At 31.9% G+C, this 16,798-nt stretch overlaps 1 protein-coding gene across 1 annotated transcript in view; it reads left to right on the plus strand.

The window, feature by feature from the left end:
* The first annotated feature begins 8,232 nt into the window (after positions 1-8,232).
* The window catches only part of LOC132695644 (S phase cyclin A-associated protein in the endoplasmic reticulum), an 88,365-nt gene continuing 79,799 nt past the window's right edge, over positions 8,233-16,798 (plus strand). Inside the window, exons 1-12 of the mRNA XM_060660027.1 lie at positions 8,233-8,442; positions 8,591-8,772; positions 8,968-9,265; positions 9,329-9,483; positions 9,606-10,204; positions 10,309-10,699; positions 10,820-11,187; positions 11,470-11,788; positions 11,844-12,135; positions 12,190-12,481; positions 12,794-12,916; positions 12,977-13,238. Coding sequence (XP_060516010.1) covers positions 8,352-8,442; positions 8,591-8,772; positions 8,968-9,265; positions 9,329-9,483; positions 9,606-10,204; positions 10,309-10,699; positions 10,820-11,187; positions 11,470-11,788; positions 11,844-12,135; positions 12,190-12,481; positions 12,794-12,916; positions 12,977-13,238 — 3,372 coding nt within the window. The 5' untranslated portion in view covers positions 8,233-8,351. The remainder of the gene's footprint in view (positions 8,443-8,590; positions 8,773-8,967; positions 9,266-9,328; positions 9,484-9,605; positions 10,205-10,308; positions 10,700-10,819; positions 11,188-11,469; positions 11,789-11,843; positions 12,136-12,189; positions 12,482-12,793; positions 12,917-12,976; positions 13,239-16,798) is intronic.

Below are 16,798 nucleotides of genomic sequence, written 5' to 3' on the forward strand. Positions count from 1 at the left end.
ATGCTTTTCGGTGTGGAAAGGACTTTACAAGTTAGAATAAACAAATGTTTGCAGCAAAATGGAAGAAATTTTGAACGTTTGTTAAAATGAATTGCCAATAGTTCCTGTTAAAGTCTGAAAAGTGGTAAATAAACACCAAAATATTGTCTTTCCATTGCTGTCTATGATATTTTCCTAATACTTTTTTAGTTTAATGAGGACATTGGTTTTTGCTAAATATCTCTAAAACCACTGAGAATTTTAATACATTCGTAATAGCAAAATATACTTGCAATTAAATTATGCATTAAATAGTGAAATAAAACAGGGGGTGTAAGATTTAAAAATACTAAGAAAGCTGCCACTTTTGTAACCAAATTTTGAACACTCTGTGCAAAAATAAAAATAACCTGTTTATTGTCAGAGTATTATTAGACCCTTAGCATTACTGTTCACTGTAACTGTCTACTAAAACCAAATTTTGAACTCTCTGCGCAAAAATAAGAATAACCTGTTTATTGTCAGAGTATTATTAGACCCTTAGCATTACTGTTCACACTATTTAGCTGCAACAAAACGATCTTTTCTTCTTTTTTTATTTAATGCTCCTGAAATATCGAAGCAAATAAAAATATATTTTGAAACTTAGAACACAGAAAAAACTATGTGATGTGATACTTTAAAAATATTTTTTAAATAGGCGTCAACCCACGTCCTGTAATTTTTGTATTAAACCTTTTTCTACAGGTGTAAATAGAGATATAGTAACATTGTGCTAGATTTCACCACTATTATTTTGTAATAATAATGGTTGATGAAATTAAAATAAATGCATTATTTATTTGTTTATTTATATTTTCCTATAAATAGTTAAGGAAAGCTTAAATTGTTCAAAGTTTAATTCCTGTTGATCATTTCATGTTATCTGCAACTAAAACAGAATTTCCATGCAGTGTGTCCAAAAAGTCAACTCAAATTAAAACGAATAACAGCGTAACAAGTATATGTGAATTTTACTTTTTTATTATTTTAATCATTTTCTTTTCCATAACGCGGCATTTACTTTTTCTATTAAATTAATCAAGAACACTGTTAGAAAAATACCCATCCCAATTAGAATTATCTGACCACATGTTCAGTTTAATTCTATTTTCAAATAGTTTGGGAAATAAATTTTCGTGATGATCCTTAGATTATTCTCCTAAATTTATTTTACTAATTGAAGCACTAGGGAAGTTATAATTGATAATTTGGTTCTTCAGTTGAGTTGACCTGCACAAAAAGAGAATGACAGAGAAACTTTCTGCAGTTCTGCACCCAAAAATATGTTTAACAATTATTTGGTTAGTCACATGTCTTTCAATTTGCTCTTATTGTTGATGATAAAAAACGTTTTGCTCCGTGTAAGACCTTTATTAACAACGTTTGTACATGTAATTTTGGGAAAATATTGCACCGCATCAACTTGACAAAGCGTTGGTCTTAACGTAATTCATCCTCTTAATGGACGTAATAAGGATGATAATAATAGTGTCTAGGATAGATGTGGTAGTAGTGTCCTGGGAATCCTCGGTACTGCAGATGAAAGAAACCGGAAGGGCTGCCACTTGCATGCTCAAAGATTAAGCACACAAGCATCAGTACTGCCAAGTAAAATAGGACCTGGAAAAAAAATCCCAATTTACTAAAATACCCAACAACACCCATATTTGACTTTTTCTCTTTTCGCAACTAAAAAGGTTTAATTTTCTTACATATTTCATGAGTAATTGAAAAAATGCAATTACAAAGTTAAGCAAACGATAACGAAAAATGAAAAAAAAAAGATAAAGAAACTTACACTGATGTTTGACATGGTTGTATTGTGATGGACGGTTTCAGGTTTGCCAAGAAGAATCGCTGTGGACTGAATGAATAAACCACGCACATTTTCGTTTATATACCTAACAAAATTCCCTTTCAAGAAAAAAACATTCAATATCGACATTTTTGCGGTAATCAGATAAAGTGTAGCATATAGTTAGTACTAAATGAAAAATTAATTAAGCCGTCAGTGTCGCCATGTAGGGAACCTTAATTACTTTTGCCATTCATTTTCGAATCGACGAAAAATAAGTAATCTAAGTATTGCTTATTACATCTTCTTCTAGTGTAGAAATATTGATCGTTTCAAGATTAGCAGTTTCTAAGTACTGCACAATAATTTTGCATTCTTTCCTTCGTTGTTTGCGCGAATTTTTGCGACCAAGCGGAATAAATGTTTTAATAGTTTTATTTTTTCTAACTAAATTGTTGGACACTCGAAACGGACAAACGAGCATTGAGCACTATTTTGAAAAGTACAATATCGGCAAAAATAAATAACATATCACGGTATCGGAACTTATTTGAAGAAGTTGTCTAAATTGTATAATTATAGAAAGTGGTAAGCCAGATGCTAACATTTATTGGTAAGTTTCAACGGGGTGACACTTTTTTCTTCAAAGTAAGTACGTTTAGTCCTCTCTCATTTTAATTAAGCAAAGTCTATCTATGGTCCTTGGCTTTGCCGATGGTATAATATCGAATTCAAATGGCACAGAACAGTTGCTGTGACGTTTGATATCGCATGATGTAACATACCTCCATGGTTGAACATGATATATGACTTACCATTTGGGATATTTTGTCCAGAAAGCTCTTTTCGTAGTTTGGAAAGACTTAAAAATACATTTGGGCTAACTCTGATATACATAAGAGATACCAGAAATAAATTCAAATATTTAATACCTAAGCAACTTTATAATTCTTTGCCACTAGAATTACTTATTCACAATATTGAAAAATTCAAAGCTCTTTTTAAAAACGCATTTATCTGATGAGCAGGTAAGGATTTATGGCTTATTATATTTTAAGAAGTATATACAGTGTGTCCCACTTAAGAACTGTACACCTTTGTGAAATCTTTGTTTATGGTTCGATTTTGATTTTTTTTTGTTGGATAGATCTCTGAAAAATGCACTAATACCTTGTTTTGCTTATTGCTCCAACTTAAAGTCATGGCCAACTGAGACTACGTAACAAGAGAGGGAGAGAAGAGAGAAGTACTATTAGAGATTTTTTTAAAATAAATTGGCAACAAATTCTTATTCGGGAGTACTAAGAACTCCACTATACTAATTTTTATAATGTTTCAATACAAGGTGTTTGAAATATCGTTTGTGCCCCGCATAAGGCTGTACATAGTTGGAAAATCTTTGATTATGGTTTAAATTCGATTTTTTTTGTTGGATAGATTTCTCTGAAGTCATGACTATCTGGGACTCATTTTTGATGTCAAATATCGAGAATGAAGTGTCAACGAATTCTAATTCAGGACTACATAAAACCTAACTATCCTAATTTCCATTGAGGTCGAATACAGCGTGGCTCGAACTATCCCGGGCGTCGCGCTTAAGCATTACTCCTGTAGAATGTTTGTTTATGACTCAATTTTGATAATTCTTTTTTTGTTGGATAGATTTCACTGAATGACACTAAAGATTTTTTTAGGTAGTCCTGAACACGAATCTGTTGTCATTTTCAATTTGAAAAAATTTCGGTTTTTCGTTTCAAAAACTCTGTCAGTTAGCCATGACTTTAGTCGATTCTATACGAAAAAAACATTTTATTTCTCTTTCTCTCTATCCAGTAACGAAAAATTGAGTCATAAACAAACATTCTACAGACTTAAGCGAGGCGCCCGCGATATTTCGAGTACCCTGTATTCGAACTTAATCGCAATTTGTATAGTTAGGTTTTATGTAGTCCTGAATAAGAATTTGTTGAAACTTTATTCTTAAAGAAATCCATGATAGCCCTTCTCGTATGTTACATCAAAAATTAGTGAGAGATCTATCCAAAAATTATCAAAATCGCACCGATATACAACTTTAAGCGGGGCACAAACGATATTTAAAAAACCATGCATTGAAACATAAAAAATGGTTCTAAGTGCTTAATAAGAATTCGTTTCCAATTTATTTAGTACTTCTCTCTTCTCTCTTTCGTTAAATAGTCTCAGTTGGCTATGACTTTAAATTAAAACAATAAACAAAACAAGGTTTTAGTGCATTTTTCAGAGAACTATCCAACAAAAAAAATTATCAATATCGAACCATAAACAAAGATTTTACAAGGGTGTACAGTTCTTAAGCGCTAGACAAGGTATATAGAGTTATTTTTTAGTTTTATTACTTGTCATAAAAAGGTATAATTTTACTTAAAACTTATGTTATTATACCTAACAGGTATATTGTGTATATATTTAATAAATATACATAAAAAAGGATACAATATCGTAGAACATAATTCGATTTTACCAGCAGGGTTAAATTTGATTAGACTTTAGGCTTGACTAGGCAGTATATGTAATTTCTTGATGTATATCTTGTTTATCAATAAAGTCAATTATTATATTATTTGGACGAACGTATAGCAATAGCGGGCGCGCCTTCATATACAGAAATTCCGTTTTTTTTGTTTCGTAGATATGAAAAAGGTCCACAATTTGCATTTATCTGTTTTGAATGTACAGTAGTTTATGTGTAATGGAACCGGTAAAAAAATTTCATAAATCGTTAAGTACTTTAAATGGGTATCGATACTTAAGTATCGCTAAAGGCGTATTAGAATTCTGGGATAATAACAGGAAAGGATTTAGATTAACTAACCAATTGGTAGCTTTTTCAAAGTTGATCATACAATTAACAGTGGTTCCTCAAATAAGTAATGTGGTTTTAACGACGGTCGTTCGTTTTTCGTATATAAATTCGGAAAAGATTTAATACTACCTATATTTCAACATTAGACCGACTTCTGTAAACTACAGCAGTTCATAGCAATTTTCTATTTGGAAGAGTAGTTGCTCGATTATGGATTTGTCCCAGGTATGTCTTTGAATTATTAAACACACGTTTGGAATTTACTTTAATTTTTTGTATTAGTATTTTATCAATCTTTTAGTAGTTTAGCAATATTATTTTTGGGATGTGTGTATTAAGCCCAAAAGTTGTATTTTTTCTACATTAAGATTATCTATCTGGTCAAGTGTATGTATTAGTAAGGTTTACGATAAAAACTATTTTTTTTTAAATAATTTGAATGTTGTCAAATGTACCTAAGCTAATTTAAAAGTGCTCAAATACTATAATAAATAGGTAAGCGAAGTTTGCAATTTTTTTTTTTTATAAATCATGGCAAACCGAAGATGACTGTTCTGCTAAAATACGAAAATTAAAAAGAGGGGGTCTTTTTTCATAAATATTGATTCTTAGTGTTGATGTTAGAGTAATAGAGTAAACTTTTTTAAAAACTTTATTGGAAATAACTACTTCTTCTTAATGTGTGGAGCACTGAAATAGAATTTAGAATTTTTGGTTAGTTTTTGCTGGTTTAGATTTTTTAAACTTCAACTCTAAGAATAAATTTTATGGAAAAAATTATAATTCGAAATTTCGGATCCGGGGTCGAAAATTACATAATTTGACGAATCAAATGAGCCTTTATGCTATACAGACATCCAATTAACCTTTTTAGTTTTGTAAAAATATAAATGGACTTTCTTTCAACTATTGATTGTCTTAAATAATCGCAAAATCGTAATAAAATTGGGTTAAAAACTAGTAAATATTTTAATCAAATCTTTGTATATTCCAGGTCTTGTTTTTCGTTTTCGCTATCCTCATGGCGATTGCGACAGCTACAGCCACAGCTCTGCCATCACGAAAGAAGGGCGGCGGCCATGGGCATGGTCATCATGGGCATCATTACAATCATGGTTATTATCACCACGGTTAAGAAATTAAAATGTCAGTGATTTGTAATAATTTAGTGTTAAAAAAATATGTTATTTATTTTATTGGTTTGCTTTTTTACCATACCCAATCGCTATAATGACACCATTTGGTTAGCCTATCAGCATCGCGGTTCCTGTTTTCATTTAAAAAAATAATTGTTCCAAAGTTAACTACGTAGAAGAGCACAGGGGAATAACTTAATAATAACAAAAATGCCAATTTTATGAAGTTAAAATCTATAGTGATGTTTCAGAATAGGATCTTTAAGTAATCTAAAGAAGAAACCAGTTTAGTTTTTTTTTTTGGGTAACAAAGGACGTAAAAAGTATACAAAAATGGTTTCTATGTTACAACTGCCTAAATGTGTTTATTAAATCTGAACGAATGTTAAAAAATCCCTAGCCTCTGCAGAGGATAATATTCTAATGTTTAGATAAAAATATTTTAACAATCAACGTTTTTTAGAGTCAATTTGATTTTTTTTCTTGTCTGGCGAATGGCTTCAATTGAAAAAAATAAAAAAACGTATATACGACTGAAAATCCGCATTCTTTTCTTATTTTTTTAGAAATAGTCCCACTGCGTGTGTGGTGTTGCAAAGTATAGTTTGGTTGAAAATATGACCAACCAACTAATAAACTTTCTGTCTCTGGTTCGAACGAAAAAAGGTCAAGAAATCATGGGTCCTAGGATAGATCCTGAAATGATCAGGAATTTTATTCATTTTAAGTAATCGGCGTGCATGATATTTTTCCAAAATATCTAGTTTACACATGCTAGTTCAAAAATATCTTTCACTATAATAAAATACCAGTTTTTCTTGAAACTCCGGTTATCATGCAATTTGACAAGTTCAATACATGTTTTTAAACTCCGCAACTCAAAATTTAAGATGTTTAGGACATGGGTTTGTTCGAACTGTACTTTTAAACCGCTTTGCACATTTTATACTGAAACAACTTGTATAATATAGGAATACAAGCATTATAATAAATTTTGGTTAATATTTATTCCTGTATATTTTTATTGGCACTCAATTGGTCAAGTGGTCCCAGGTTAAACGCTGACAATCGCATACATTTTGTGAGTCGAGTAGGAAATGAAGTTTTTGTATCAATCAATATATTTTCAATTTAATTCTTGACAATCTTAAATTCCACCCCCGCATATCAATTAAAAAAGGGCCAGTTCTAGTCAGAGTCTCATCTAAAATGACGATATCGTTAAAATTGCTGATAGAAAGTAGTAACATTTTTAAGTTGTTATTTCCTATGGTTTAATTTTTTTTGCATTTTTGTTACATAACATAAATATTTCCATTATAGGACTTGAGATATTCGTCCACTAATCGGAACCGGACGGACGGCACGCATCGGACGAATCGGATTATTTAATTAACTACATCTGTTTCAATATCACGGACGGGATTACAAAGACGAAATCAAAATCCGTTGTCACTGCCAATGCTGATAATGCGGATACCGACAAGTCCACGCAGGCATCGACACCGGCGCCATATTTCCTTTTCAAAGTTTATTGAGAAGACAGCCAGGTTTTGCTAGTTAAGGTCGTGACTTTCTTCCACATTGTCTAAATGTAATTATGAATGTAGCAAAACTTATTATAATTGTGCAGGAGTATGAAGAAAGTTACAATTTGTGACATCCATAATATTCTAACGTTCTTCGCAGAGACAATATTTGAGATGAAATCGTGAAGAGAATGAATGAATCGAGTACATAATTATGTTTACTTAAAATGTAATAAATAAATTGCCATGCCGTAATGATTTTGTATATCGAATTTTTGGTGAGTGGTTGTGGTTTGGACTTAATTCGATTTTGCTATAGCAATGACAAGACGTGACTGCTACAATTCTGTCACAGTGAAAAATAACATGCAGTGATTTTTTGGAGCAGTTTATTTTCTTACATTCTTTTAAATAGTCACTGTCACTGTCAAATTAAACGGGACTGAAAATCATTTTTTAAAATATGGCGCAGACTGCGACTGTGCCATCGATGTAGCAATGACAAAAGTAGAAACATACATTGCAGCACCTGATTCTACAAAAAAAAACAAATTTTTTTGTTAACAAAATTTTTAAATTCGGTTGCAGCTTGAGTAGATAAAAAATAAAATTTACATTTTTTATTTACTCAAGTTGCAATCGGGAAATTATAACATCTTTTTCATTGAATAACGACACACTGCTTTTGCTACAACAACAATTAGCTAACTGCAGAGAGAAATATTGATACGGACTCTAATAATTCGTTGAAGGTAACGCAAGCCATAAAAAAAATCGAATCGTCCGATACGTACCGTCCGTACAATGTCGATTAGTGGACGCCTACCGTAAATCTTTCGTGATCCATGCCTTAGTTTATAACCTACAAAGCTTTGGAAAAAAGATGTTTACAAAAGGTGTACCTACCATTTTGTTTTCAGTGCGTATTTAACCTCCAAATGTCAACAAATTTATTATGGTAAACGTCAGTACAGTATATTAGCAAAATCTTAAATAAAAATGAGTAATTGTGCATAAAATTAAAAATGGAACAAGTTCGCTTATTAGTTAAAGAACAAGGTCGCGAGGCTCGTAATCTTTTAACTTTTAATATTTCAGCAGGCAAAGATTTTCGCTGTAAGTTTAAAACAACCATTTTATTTTATATATGCTGGCTATTTTTAAAATATTGTATGATTTTGTATGGAAGAAATTTAAATAAACTAGAAAAGGAAAAAATATCTTACAGTCCATGATAGTATGTAATAAATTCAAATGTTTATAGCCAAAGTGTCAGAGAAACCACCCTGCCCTCCTAGGATAGCTGACAATATTCAGTCTTCAGAGCCAATATATATGAGAGGGCGAAGTGGTGCGCGAATTCGTTCTGCTTCTACAGGTCGCGATAAGAAATCAGAATTAAGAGCTAGGTATTGGGCTTTGTTATTTGGCAATTTGCAGCGCTCTGTAAGTATGACCTATGGTATGGTTGACTTTTCTGTTTTCTGATGATTTTGAAGATTTGTTAATGTTGACCAAAGTATACGAGTTTTAATTTGATATGCATTGTATATTGTATATTGAAAAAAATGGATTAATTTATTTTCAGCAATTATTACCAAAAAAGTGCCGTGCTAACAATGTTGTTTTCTGCATTTTTAGATTGCTGAAATATACAATACTGTGGAAACACATGAAAGCCTAACTGAATGTCAAGAGGTATTACTTGTCCTTGAAAATTACTTGCGGGATTTTTCTGCCTTAGCAGATTGGTTTAAACTTAAATGGGATTATGAAAATACTCCAGCCCCACAAAAACCAACTTCACTTGCTTGGGACATTTGTAAAACCAACTTAGGAAGAACAAATAGATCTGGAAAGAGCAGCCCAATTCTAGGAAGTAGAAGTAATAGCCCCAATGTTACAGGAAAAATTAGTCCCAGAGCTTTTTGTTCAAAATGTACTGTATATAACCTATATATACTAATTTTTTTGGTTGGGCATAAAATATTTTTATTTCTAGGTAAATCTGGTTTGTCGTGTCCATCAAGTCCATTGCCATCAATTGATCAACCAATTTTTGAAGGAAAGCCTTTAGAAACAACTTTAAATACTGGAACAACTTTTGGAAAATCAGATGTAGTTGTCGGTATAGATACAGGAGGAAAATCAGTAGATGTATATAAATTATTAATAACAACTTTCTGTTTGACATAACTTTGTTAAATTGATTAGTTTCATACTAAACCATAATTTATTACTTTTATATTGATTATTATGAAGGAAAATTTCTATTTTAGGTGTCATGTTTCACAGGAGATAAACCCACTATATCCAAACCTGAAAGTTTGCATAAAGAACAACCAAAAATTGAAAATGCTAATTCACAGAAAACTGAATTGAAGATGACTGATGTTAAGTCAAAAGCTGTTAATAAAATAGCTTCCAAAATTTCCAATACTATAAAAAAAGACAAAAATGCTGCTAATACCACAGCTTGTTTTAAGAAAACAGGTGATGATTTAAGGCCTATTTCAAAAGATAAAAACAAAACTGAAAATAAAGGTCATGCAACAACCATGGATATTAACGCTGGTGAGACTGGACACGCAAAATTTGGTGGAGCTTTGGATTCTAGTACTCCTAAAGAAAAGGAAAATGCTACTATGACCTTAGCATCTGCAAATGTATCACTAATAATAGACAGTACTGAATCTGTGTGTCTTGAACAAAAGAAACAACATTTTGATCTCAAGCTTCCACAGAACATTCCGCTGATATGCAACAATGAAAGTGAACATGTAGACTCCCCAAGTGAAGACCAAAGAACCTATGATATTTTGAGAAAAGTTGGAGTGGAGAGTGCTGAGAAAAGTACCAGCACTGATGATTTTCCAAGGTAGGCAATACAGTTTTCCATTTTGGAGAATGATTGTAATTGATCCATCCTCCACTCCAAATTTGAACTTTGGTTAATTTATGGTTTGTCATTGTTTCCCGTAGGTTGCCCGCAAGAAAAGGAAATGTGATTAAAGTAAGTCAGGAGTGTCAAACAGATGTGGAAAGTGAATTTGAAAACAAGGATCCACAAAAAACAGACATTGAAAGAAAAGTGGTTCCCACTCAATTAGCAGCCATCCCCAAAGCCGGAAAATCCGAAATACATAGTCGAACAATCCCAAAATCATCAACAGTGGTACGCCCCCCTTATTCAGTAGCACTCACAAAAAGCGCATCTGCTAAAGTAGTTCCAACTAGACCCAAAGTGGAAATTAGACATACTATTTCCAGTTTAAGAGCTGTTGTCACTCAAAAGTCTTTATCCAAAACTTCATGCGGAAGGGAAGACAGGTTTGGAAGTAATGTCAGGTCAGGACTGATGAGAAGTCAAACTGTAAGTTTAAGTTTACTAGATATAAATTTATTTTTACTACTAAGTAATCAATTAATTACTTAATTACTTAATCACTTGACCATAGATACCCATTACAATTTTTGATATATTTGATTTTAGGTTAGCGATATGAAATCAACATTAAATCATCCTGGACCAAAGCAGAAAGTGTCCCAGACCACTAACAATGATGTAAAATCATCCTCAATTAAATTGCCAGCAAAGCGACTACTACTGCAGAAAAGCAAAACTACTCTCACCAAAGAAAATCTGTCCAAATCTTTATCTTTAGAAGAAAATGCCAGTTCTGTAGAGACGTTGGTGAATCAAAGTCATTCCAGAGACAATATAAATGTTACAAATTCTAGTAACAGTATTGCCAGTTCTCAGGAAACCTTGAATAATGAAAATGTTTCCCAACAGGCTGATGGATGGTTTACAGTCAAATGTCGTTCGAGACATAGACACAGCAATAATAAACCACGCAGGTAAGCATTTTAGAAATTGTTTTTTAAGAGCTCCACAGCACCAGCACAGCAGCTCTACTAAATATTGTTATTGAAATGCATAAGGAATTGCTAGAATTGGCAGAATTGAATGTCATTTTGACACTTTCTTTTGTTAATGAGTTCTTACACAGAATATTTTAAAACAAAATGACATTTTACTATTATTTGAGAACTAAGAATTCTTAACATTTTTTCTAACTAAATTTTGATTTCTTGCAATTCTGGTTTTGTTGTTGTATGTTGTTTATCTGGTTTTCACAGGTCAGACACTGGTTTGACATGGGCAACAAGATTCCATCAAGTTAGTGCCACAGCCAGTCTGCCAGCACTAGCACTACTTCCTGAAACTCCTGAAAATTCAAAATCTCAGAAATCTCTGGAGAAAAGTGTTAAAGAAAACCTAAATAATCTTAAGTCATTAAAGAAATCCGCCGATAAAATTGGGGGAATAGAAAGATCACAATCAAACTTGACAAAGTCCTCGTTAAATAACAATCATTCAGTGCAGCAGAAAAACAAATTTAATTTAAATATTAAGAAGAATACTGATTGGAAAAAAAGGGAAAATGAAAATCAACAAGTAAGTGTTGTAAATTATTCTTTTAAAAATAATTATACCATATCAAATTTTGTAGGAATTTGATTTGGACTCCGAAACTGATGAGGAAGTTAAATTGAAAGAAATGCAAGAGGATATGGCCACTGAGGAAGAGCATAGGAAAAAAACCAAAGAATTAAATGATGAAGAAGACAGACTGCATAAAGAAATTGAAGCATTGAAAGGCCTAGATATAGAAGTTGATACTGAAACAGATGGTACTGAAACTGATGGTGATGAGTTGCAAGGTGATATTGATGATTGTCCAATCTCACTGTTGGATGATGACCATGTATCATTGGAAGCAAGATATGAACCTATGTTAGCAGGTAATTTGTTAATACTAGGAATATTTATTCCTTAAATTACATTTTCACTTTTAGAGATGTCATGGAGTGACAGAATTGACACTTTAGCAGCTCTAGAAGCAATAAATGCAAGACATCCAGGTAGAGCTTTGGAGCTACATCAAAAACTCTCAAATCCGCAAAGGAAAGTTAATCTAGCAGAAGCTGTAAGGAAGTATCAAGCCAAACAGGCGAGAGCACAACAGAGACGTCAAGATTTAGCTTTAGAAAAGGCACAAAAGTTGCAAGCATTATCAGCTAGAGTTGATGATGTAAAAGCTGCTAAGTTACAATTAATTGAGGAGAAAAGAAGGAGAATGGAGCTAAGGTATCATATCAAAGCAGTTTTGGTTAGAAAGAGAATCTTGACATAGTTCACTAGCCATTCACTAGACAGTAGCTAGTTCTCAGAAAACAGGACCCAAGAGATATATTGTTTTAATTTTTAACACATATAAATTTTTTTAAGTATGTGTGAAAATTACTAAAACTTTTTGCAATTGTAATAATTAATTTTTTGATCATTTTGTTCCCAACTTATAATTTATTGACAATTCCTGCTTGACTACGGCAATATTACTACAATTTGTTAAATATTGTGCTTACATATATTAAGTTTGCATATTTAATTTCTTGGCAGATTACAAAAGGCAGCACAAAATCGCAAGAAGCACCTTAAAGGGATTGTCAAAAAAGCTCATGATGAGGAAGAGAAACTGAAAGAAATTGCATTTATCAACGAACTTGAGGCACAGAATAAAAGGTAAGTTGAAACACATTTTAAAAGTCTACTGAAGTACTACTAAACATTTAATCATTGTAGGCACGACTTTCTACAGTCTTGTCAGGAGCGTCGTGGTAGAATTCAAGGTATTCATGAGGATAGAAGAAAAAAGCAAGAGGAGAAGGCGGCCAAGGAAGCAGCTGTAGAAGAAAGAAGAAAGGCTTTGGAACGGGAAAGAATAGAACGTTTGGATAGACTGCAGGACGAGAGGAGGCAAAGAGATGAACGAATTGGTCAGCAACAGTTGCAAAGAGAAAGAGAAAGGCAGGAGCTTGCCAGAGAGAAGGCTAGAGATAGAGAGGTAAGGTTTGCTATGTCTTGAATAAACTGTAGGTATTAAAAATCTGGACAAGAACCTAGTCAATTATATTTATGTTGAATAATATGAATAATAATAGCTATAACATGATAAATATAAATAATGAAAAGGATAACAAAAATTTGGACCAATTCAAGCAAAGCCTTAAGTGTTAAAATTAACATGGAAACATATACAGGTCACGAAAAATATTATTCGGTTATAGCGTTATCGTGAGTATGGCAGAGTTACACCGAGACTCTTGGAATGTAACAGAGTGAAAAGAAATGTAGGCTGTTGCCTCGAGATTAAATAAAAATCTGTTTGGATCCCTCCTCCCACCTCCGCGTGGCGCGAAAAGGAAAAACAAAAGGCGACACGACGCCTATCTTACTAACAGAGACGTCGTGGCGTTTGGTTGAAGTAAGCCTTTTACCTTAAAAAGGGAAAAATTATTCGTTTTTTTTCTTTAATGTTAGTATATTCGACCACCAAAGAAGAGGTTCATATCATCAAGTGATATTTCTGGGTAGTTCGCCTCGAGAAATTATTCGCAGACTTGCATTTTTGTTTGAAAATAGGCGAATAATTAATAATTGCGAAAAGCATGGTTGTTTACTTAATTGTAGAAAATGCCTATAATCTTTTGACGAACAATCTGTTCCTGAGCGTCCTTAAACGAGTAAAGGGAACGCTGAGAGTTGTGAGAAGTTGTGCTTTAGCAAATGTAAACTGCCCGTGCAATAGTGTTCCAATTTTCCGGGAACTTGTGATAGAACCAAAAACAGTCCCGAATATTTTGAAGAGAAATGTACACAAGTGTTATAAATTACAGACTATGCTGGAAATTTGATCAGCAGATCATGAGAAACGCATGGTAATCTGTGAAGAAATGATTGAATGAGCTAACCAAAATGTAGATTTTTTACTGAATATTTTAGTCATCGATGAATCTTCATTTTCGTCATAATCCGGCAGTGGCTGTTAGGTATTCACAAGAAAATCAACACATGTCAATTCCTTTAAGGACTCAGTGTCCGGAAAAGGTCAACTTATGGGACGGTATTTTAAGAAACACCCCTTTTTTTATTGATGAGAATTTAAATACAAACAAATATTTCGATATTTTGCGTCATCAAATAATTGCAGCAGTTCGAGGTCTTAATATCCCTGTTCATGAAATTTGTACCAACAAGATAGTTGCCAAATACAGAATGCTGGGAGAATTCGGGATTTTCTAAATATATATATATATATATATATATATATATATATATATATATATATATATATATTATATATATATATATATATATATATATATATATATATATATATATATATATATATATATATATATATATATATATATATATATATATATATATATATATATATATATATATATATATATATATATATATATATATATATATATATATATATATATATATATATATAGTTGAAAAATATGCTTTTCTTGGATCCTTGTATATTTTTTATAGGATGATTCTTAGGGTTTGGTCCACAGTGAACAAAACTCACAAATAATTTTAAAACACTGTAATTGTCATTGACGTTTCGACCGGCAACCCAGGTCTTTCTCAAAAACTGCAAAACAAAGGACAAAAAAAGCGTCTAACACAGAATATCTTAAACAGTAGACATAGACGAATTTAAAAATTACAAATATTACAAAAACAAATGACATATATTAGTCATACTCACAAATTTATTATTTTTTTTAAATGTCTATTATTAGCCCTGTTTGTGAAAAAGTACCACAACATACATCATTGCCAAAAACAATAACGTTCTTGCTTTGGCGTACGAATCGTACAAATAGAAGTGGAAAATAAACATTCTGATGTCTTTTTTTTTTCCCTCTTAGTTTTTATTTATTTATTTTTTTAGAGTGTACGTTTGTGTTAAGTTTAAGATCTACTGATACGCAGTGAAGCATGTGAGCATTAAAATGGTCTACTTTAACAATTCGAAATAGATTTCACTCAGGTGTTTTATGTCGGTTTTCGCGTTTATGGCGTTTTTATTCCTTTGAATATGTATCATCTCAATTATTTCCCTTTTTTGTGTGTTTGGTTCGGTAGCAAGTATTTTTGTGTCATCGAAGTTAAAGGTATGTGTTTTCTCCGTTATATGGCTGCCGATGGCTGTTTTATTTTTTACAGAGCTTCCCTTAAACACATTCAAGATTTTTTCCGATAAATTTGGTACGTATGGCAACGAACAATATTCTCGTTTTGATGGTTGTGTGTTTTCCTTAACAGAAATCTTGTTGTAGAATTTATGTATCCTTCTTTTAAAAATAGAGTTAATTAAGGCACTTGGGTAATTGTTTAGTTTTAGTGTGTACTTAGCCTTATATAAAGCTTCTTTTCTGTACTCTGGATCAGATAGATTTATAGTTCTGTCAGCCAACCCGATAATAACAGTCTTTTTTTGTGATATTGGGTGTTGGGAGTGAAAATTAAGGTATCGTCCAGACCATGTATCTTTTGTGTACCACATCGTTCTGATTTTGTTTTCCTTGCGTATTAGTGTCATGTCTAAGAAGTTAATTTTGTCATCTTTTTCATATTCTATGATAAATTTTATCTTTGTGTGATATGAGTTAAAACTATTCAGAATGAGGTCGCCGCCCTTTTCCTTAGGTATTGCTAGAAAACAGTCGTCGACATATCGATAGAAACAGGGTAATTTAATAGTCATTTTGTCAATAACTGTTTTTTCTAGGTCTTCGAGAACAAGTTGCGCAATTACACTCGAAATAGAAGCACCCATGGCACAACCGTTTTTTTTTTTTTTAATGCTCAGATGCTTCACTGCGTATCAGTAGATCCTAAACTTAACACAAACGTACACTCTAAAAAAATAAATAAATAAAAACTAAGAGGGAAAAAAAAAAGACATCAGATACAATGAATGTTTATTTTCCACTTCTATTTGTGATTCGTACGCCAAAGCAAGAACGTTATTGTTTTTGGCAATGATGTATGTTGTGGTACTTTTTCACAAACAGCGCTAATAATAGACATTTAAAAAAAATAATAAATTTGTGAGTATGACTAATATATGTCATTTGTTTTTGTAATATTTGTAATTTTTAAATTCGTATATGTCTACTGTTTAAGATATTCTGTGTTAGACGCTTTTTTTGTCCTTTGTTTTGCAGTTTTTGAGAAAGACCTGGGTTGCCGGTCGAAACGTCAATGACAATTACAGTGTTTTAAAATTATTTGTGAGTTTTGTTCACTGTGGACCAAACCCTAAGAATCATCCTATAATATATATATATATATATATATATATATATATATATATATATATATATATATATATATATATATATATATATATATATATATATATATATATATATATATATATATATATATATACAGTGTGTCCAAGATAAGCATGCACAGCATGGGGATCTCGGAAACTATAAGAGATACAGTGTCGGTTAAATTAGACAAAAGTTGCGCATTTTGATACCGAACAAGATCCCGTTTTACAAATTTGAAAATTCCAAGCCGTTCCGG

The sequence above is a fragment of the Cylas formicarius genome, unplaced genomic scaffold (assembly GCF_029955315.1).
Source record: "Cylas formicarius isolate icCylForm1 unplaced genomic scaffold, icCylForm1.1 PGA_scaffold_10__41_contigs__length_53128322, whole genome shotgun sequence".
NCBI lineage: Eukaryota > Metazoa > Arthropoda > Insecta > Coleoptera > Brentidae > Cylas > Cylas formicarius.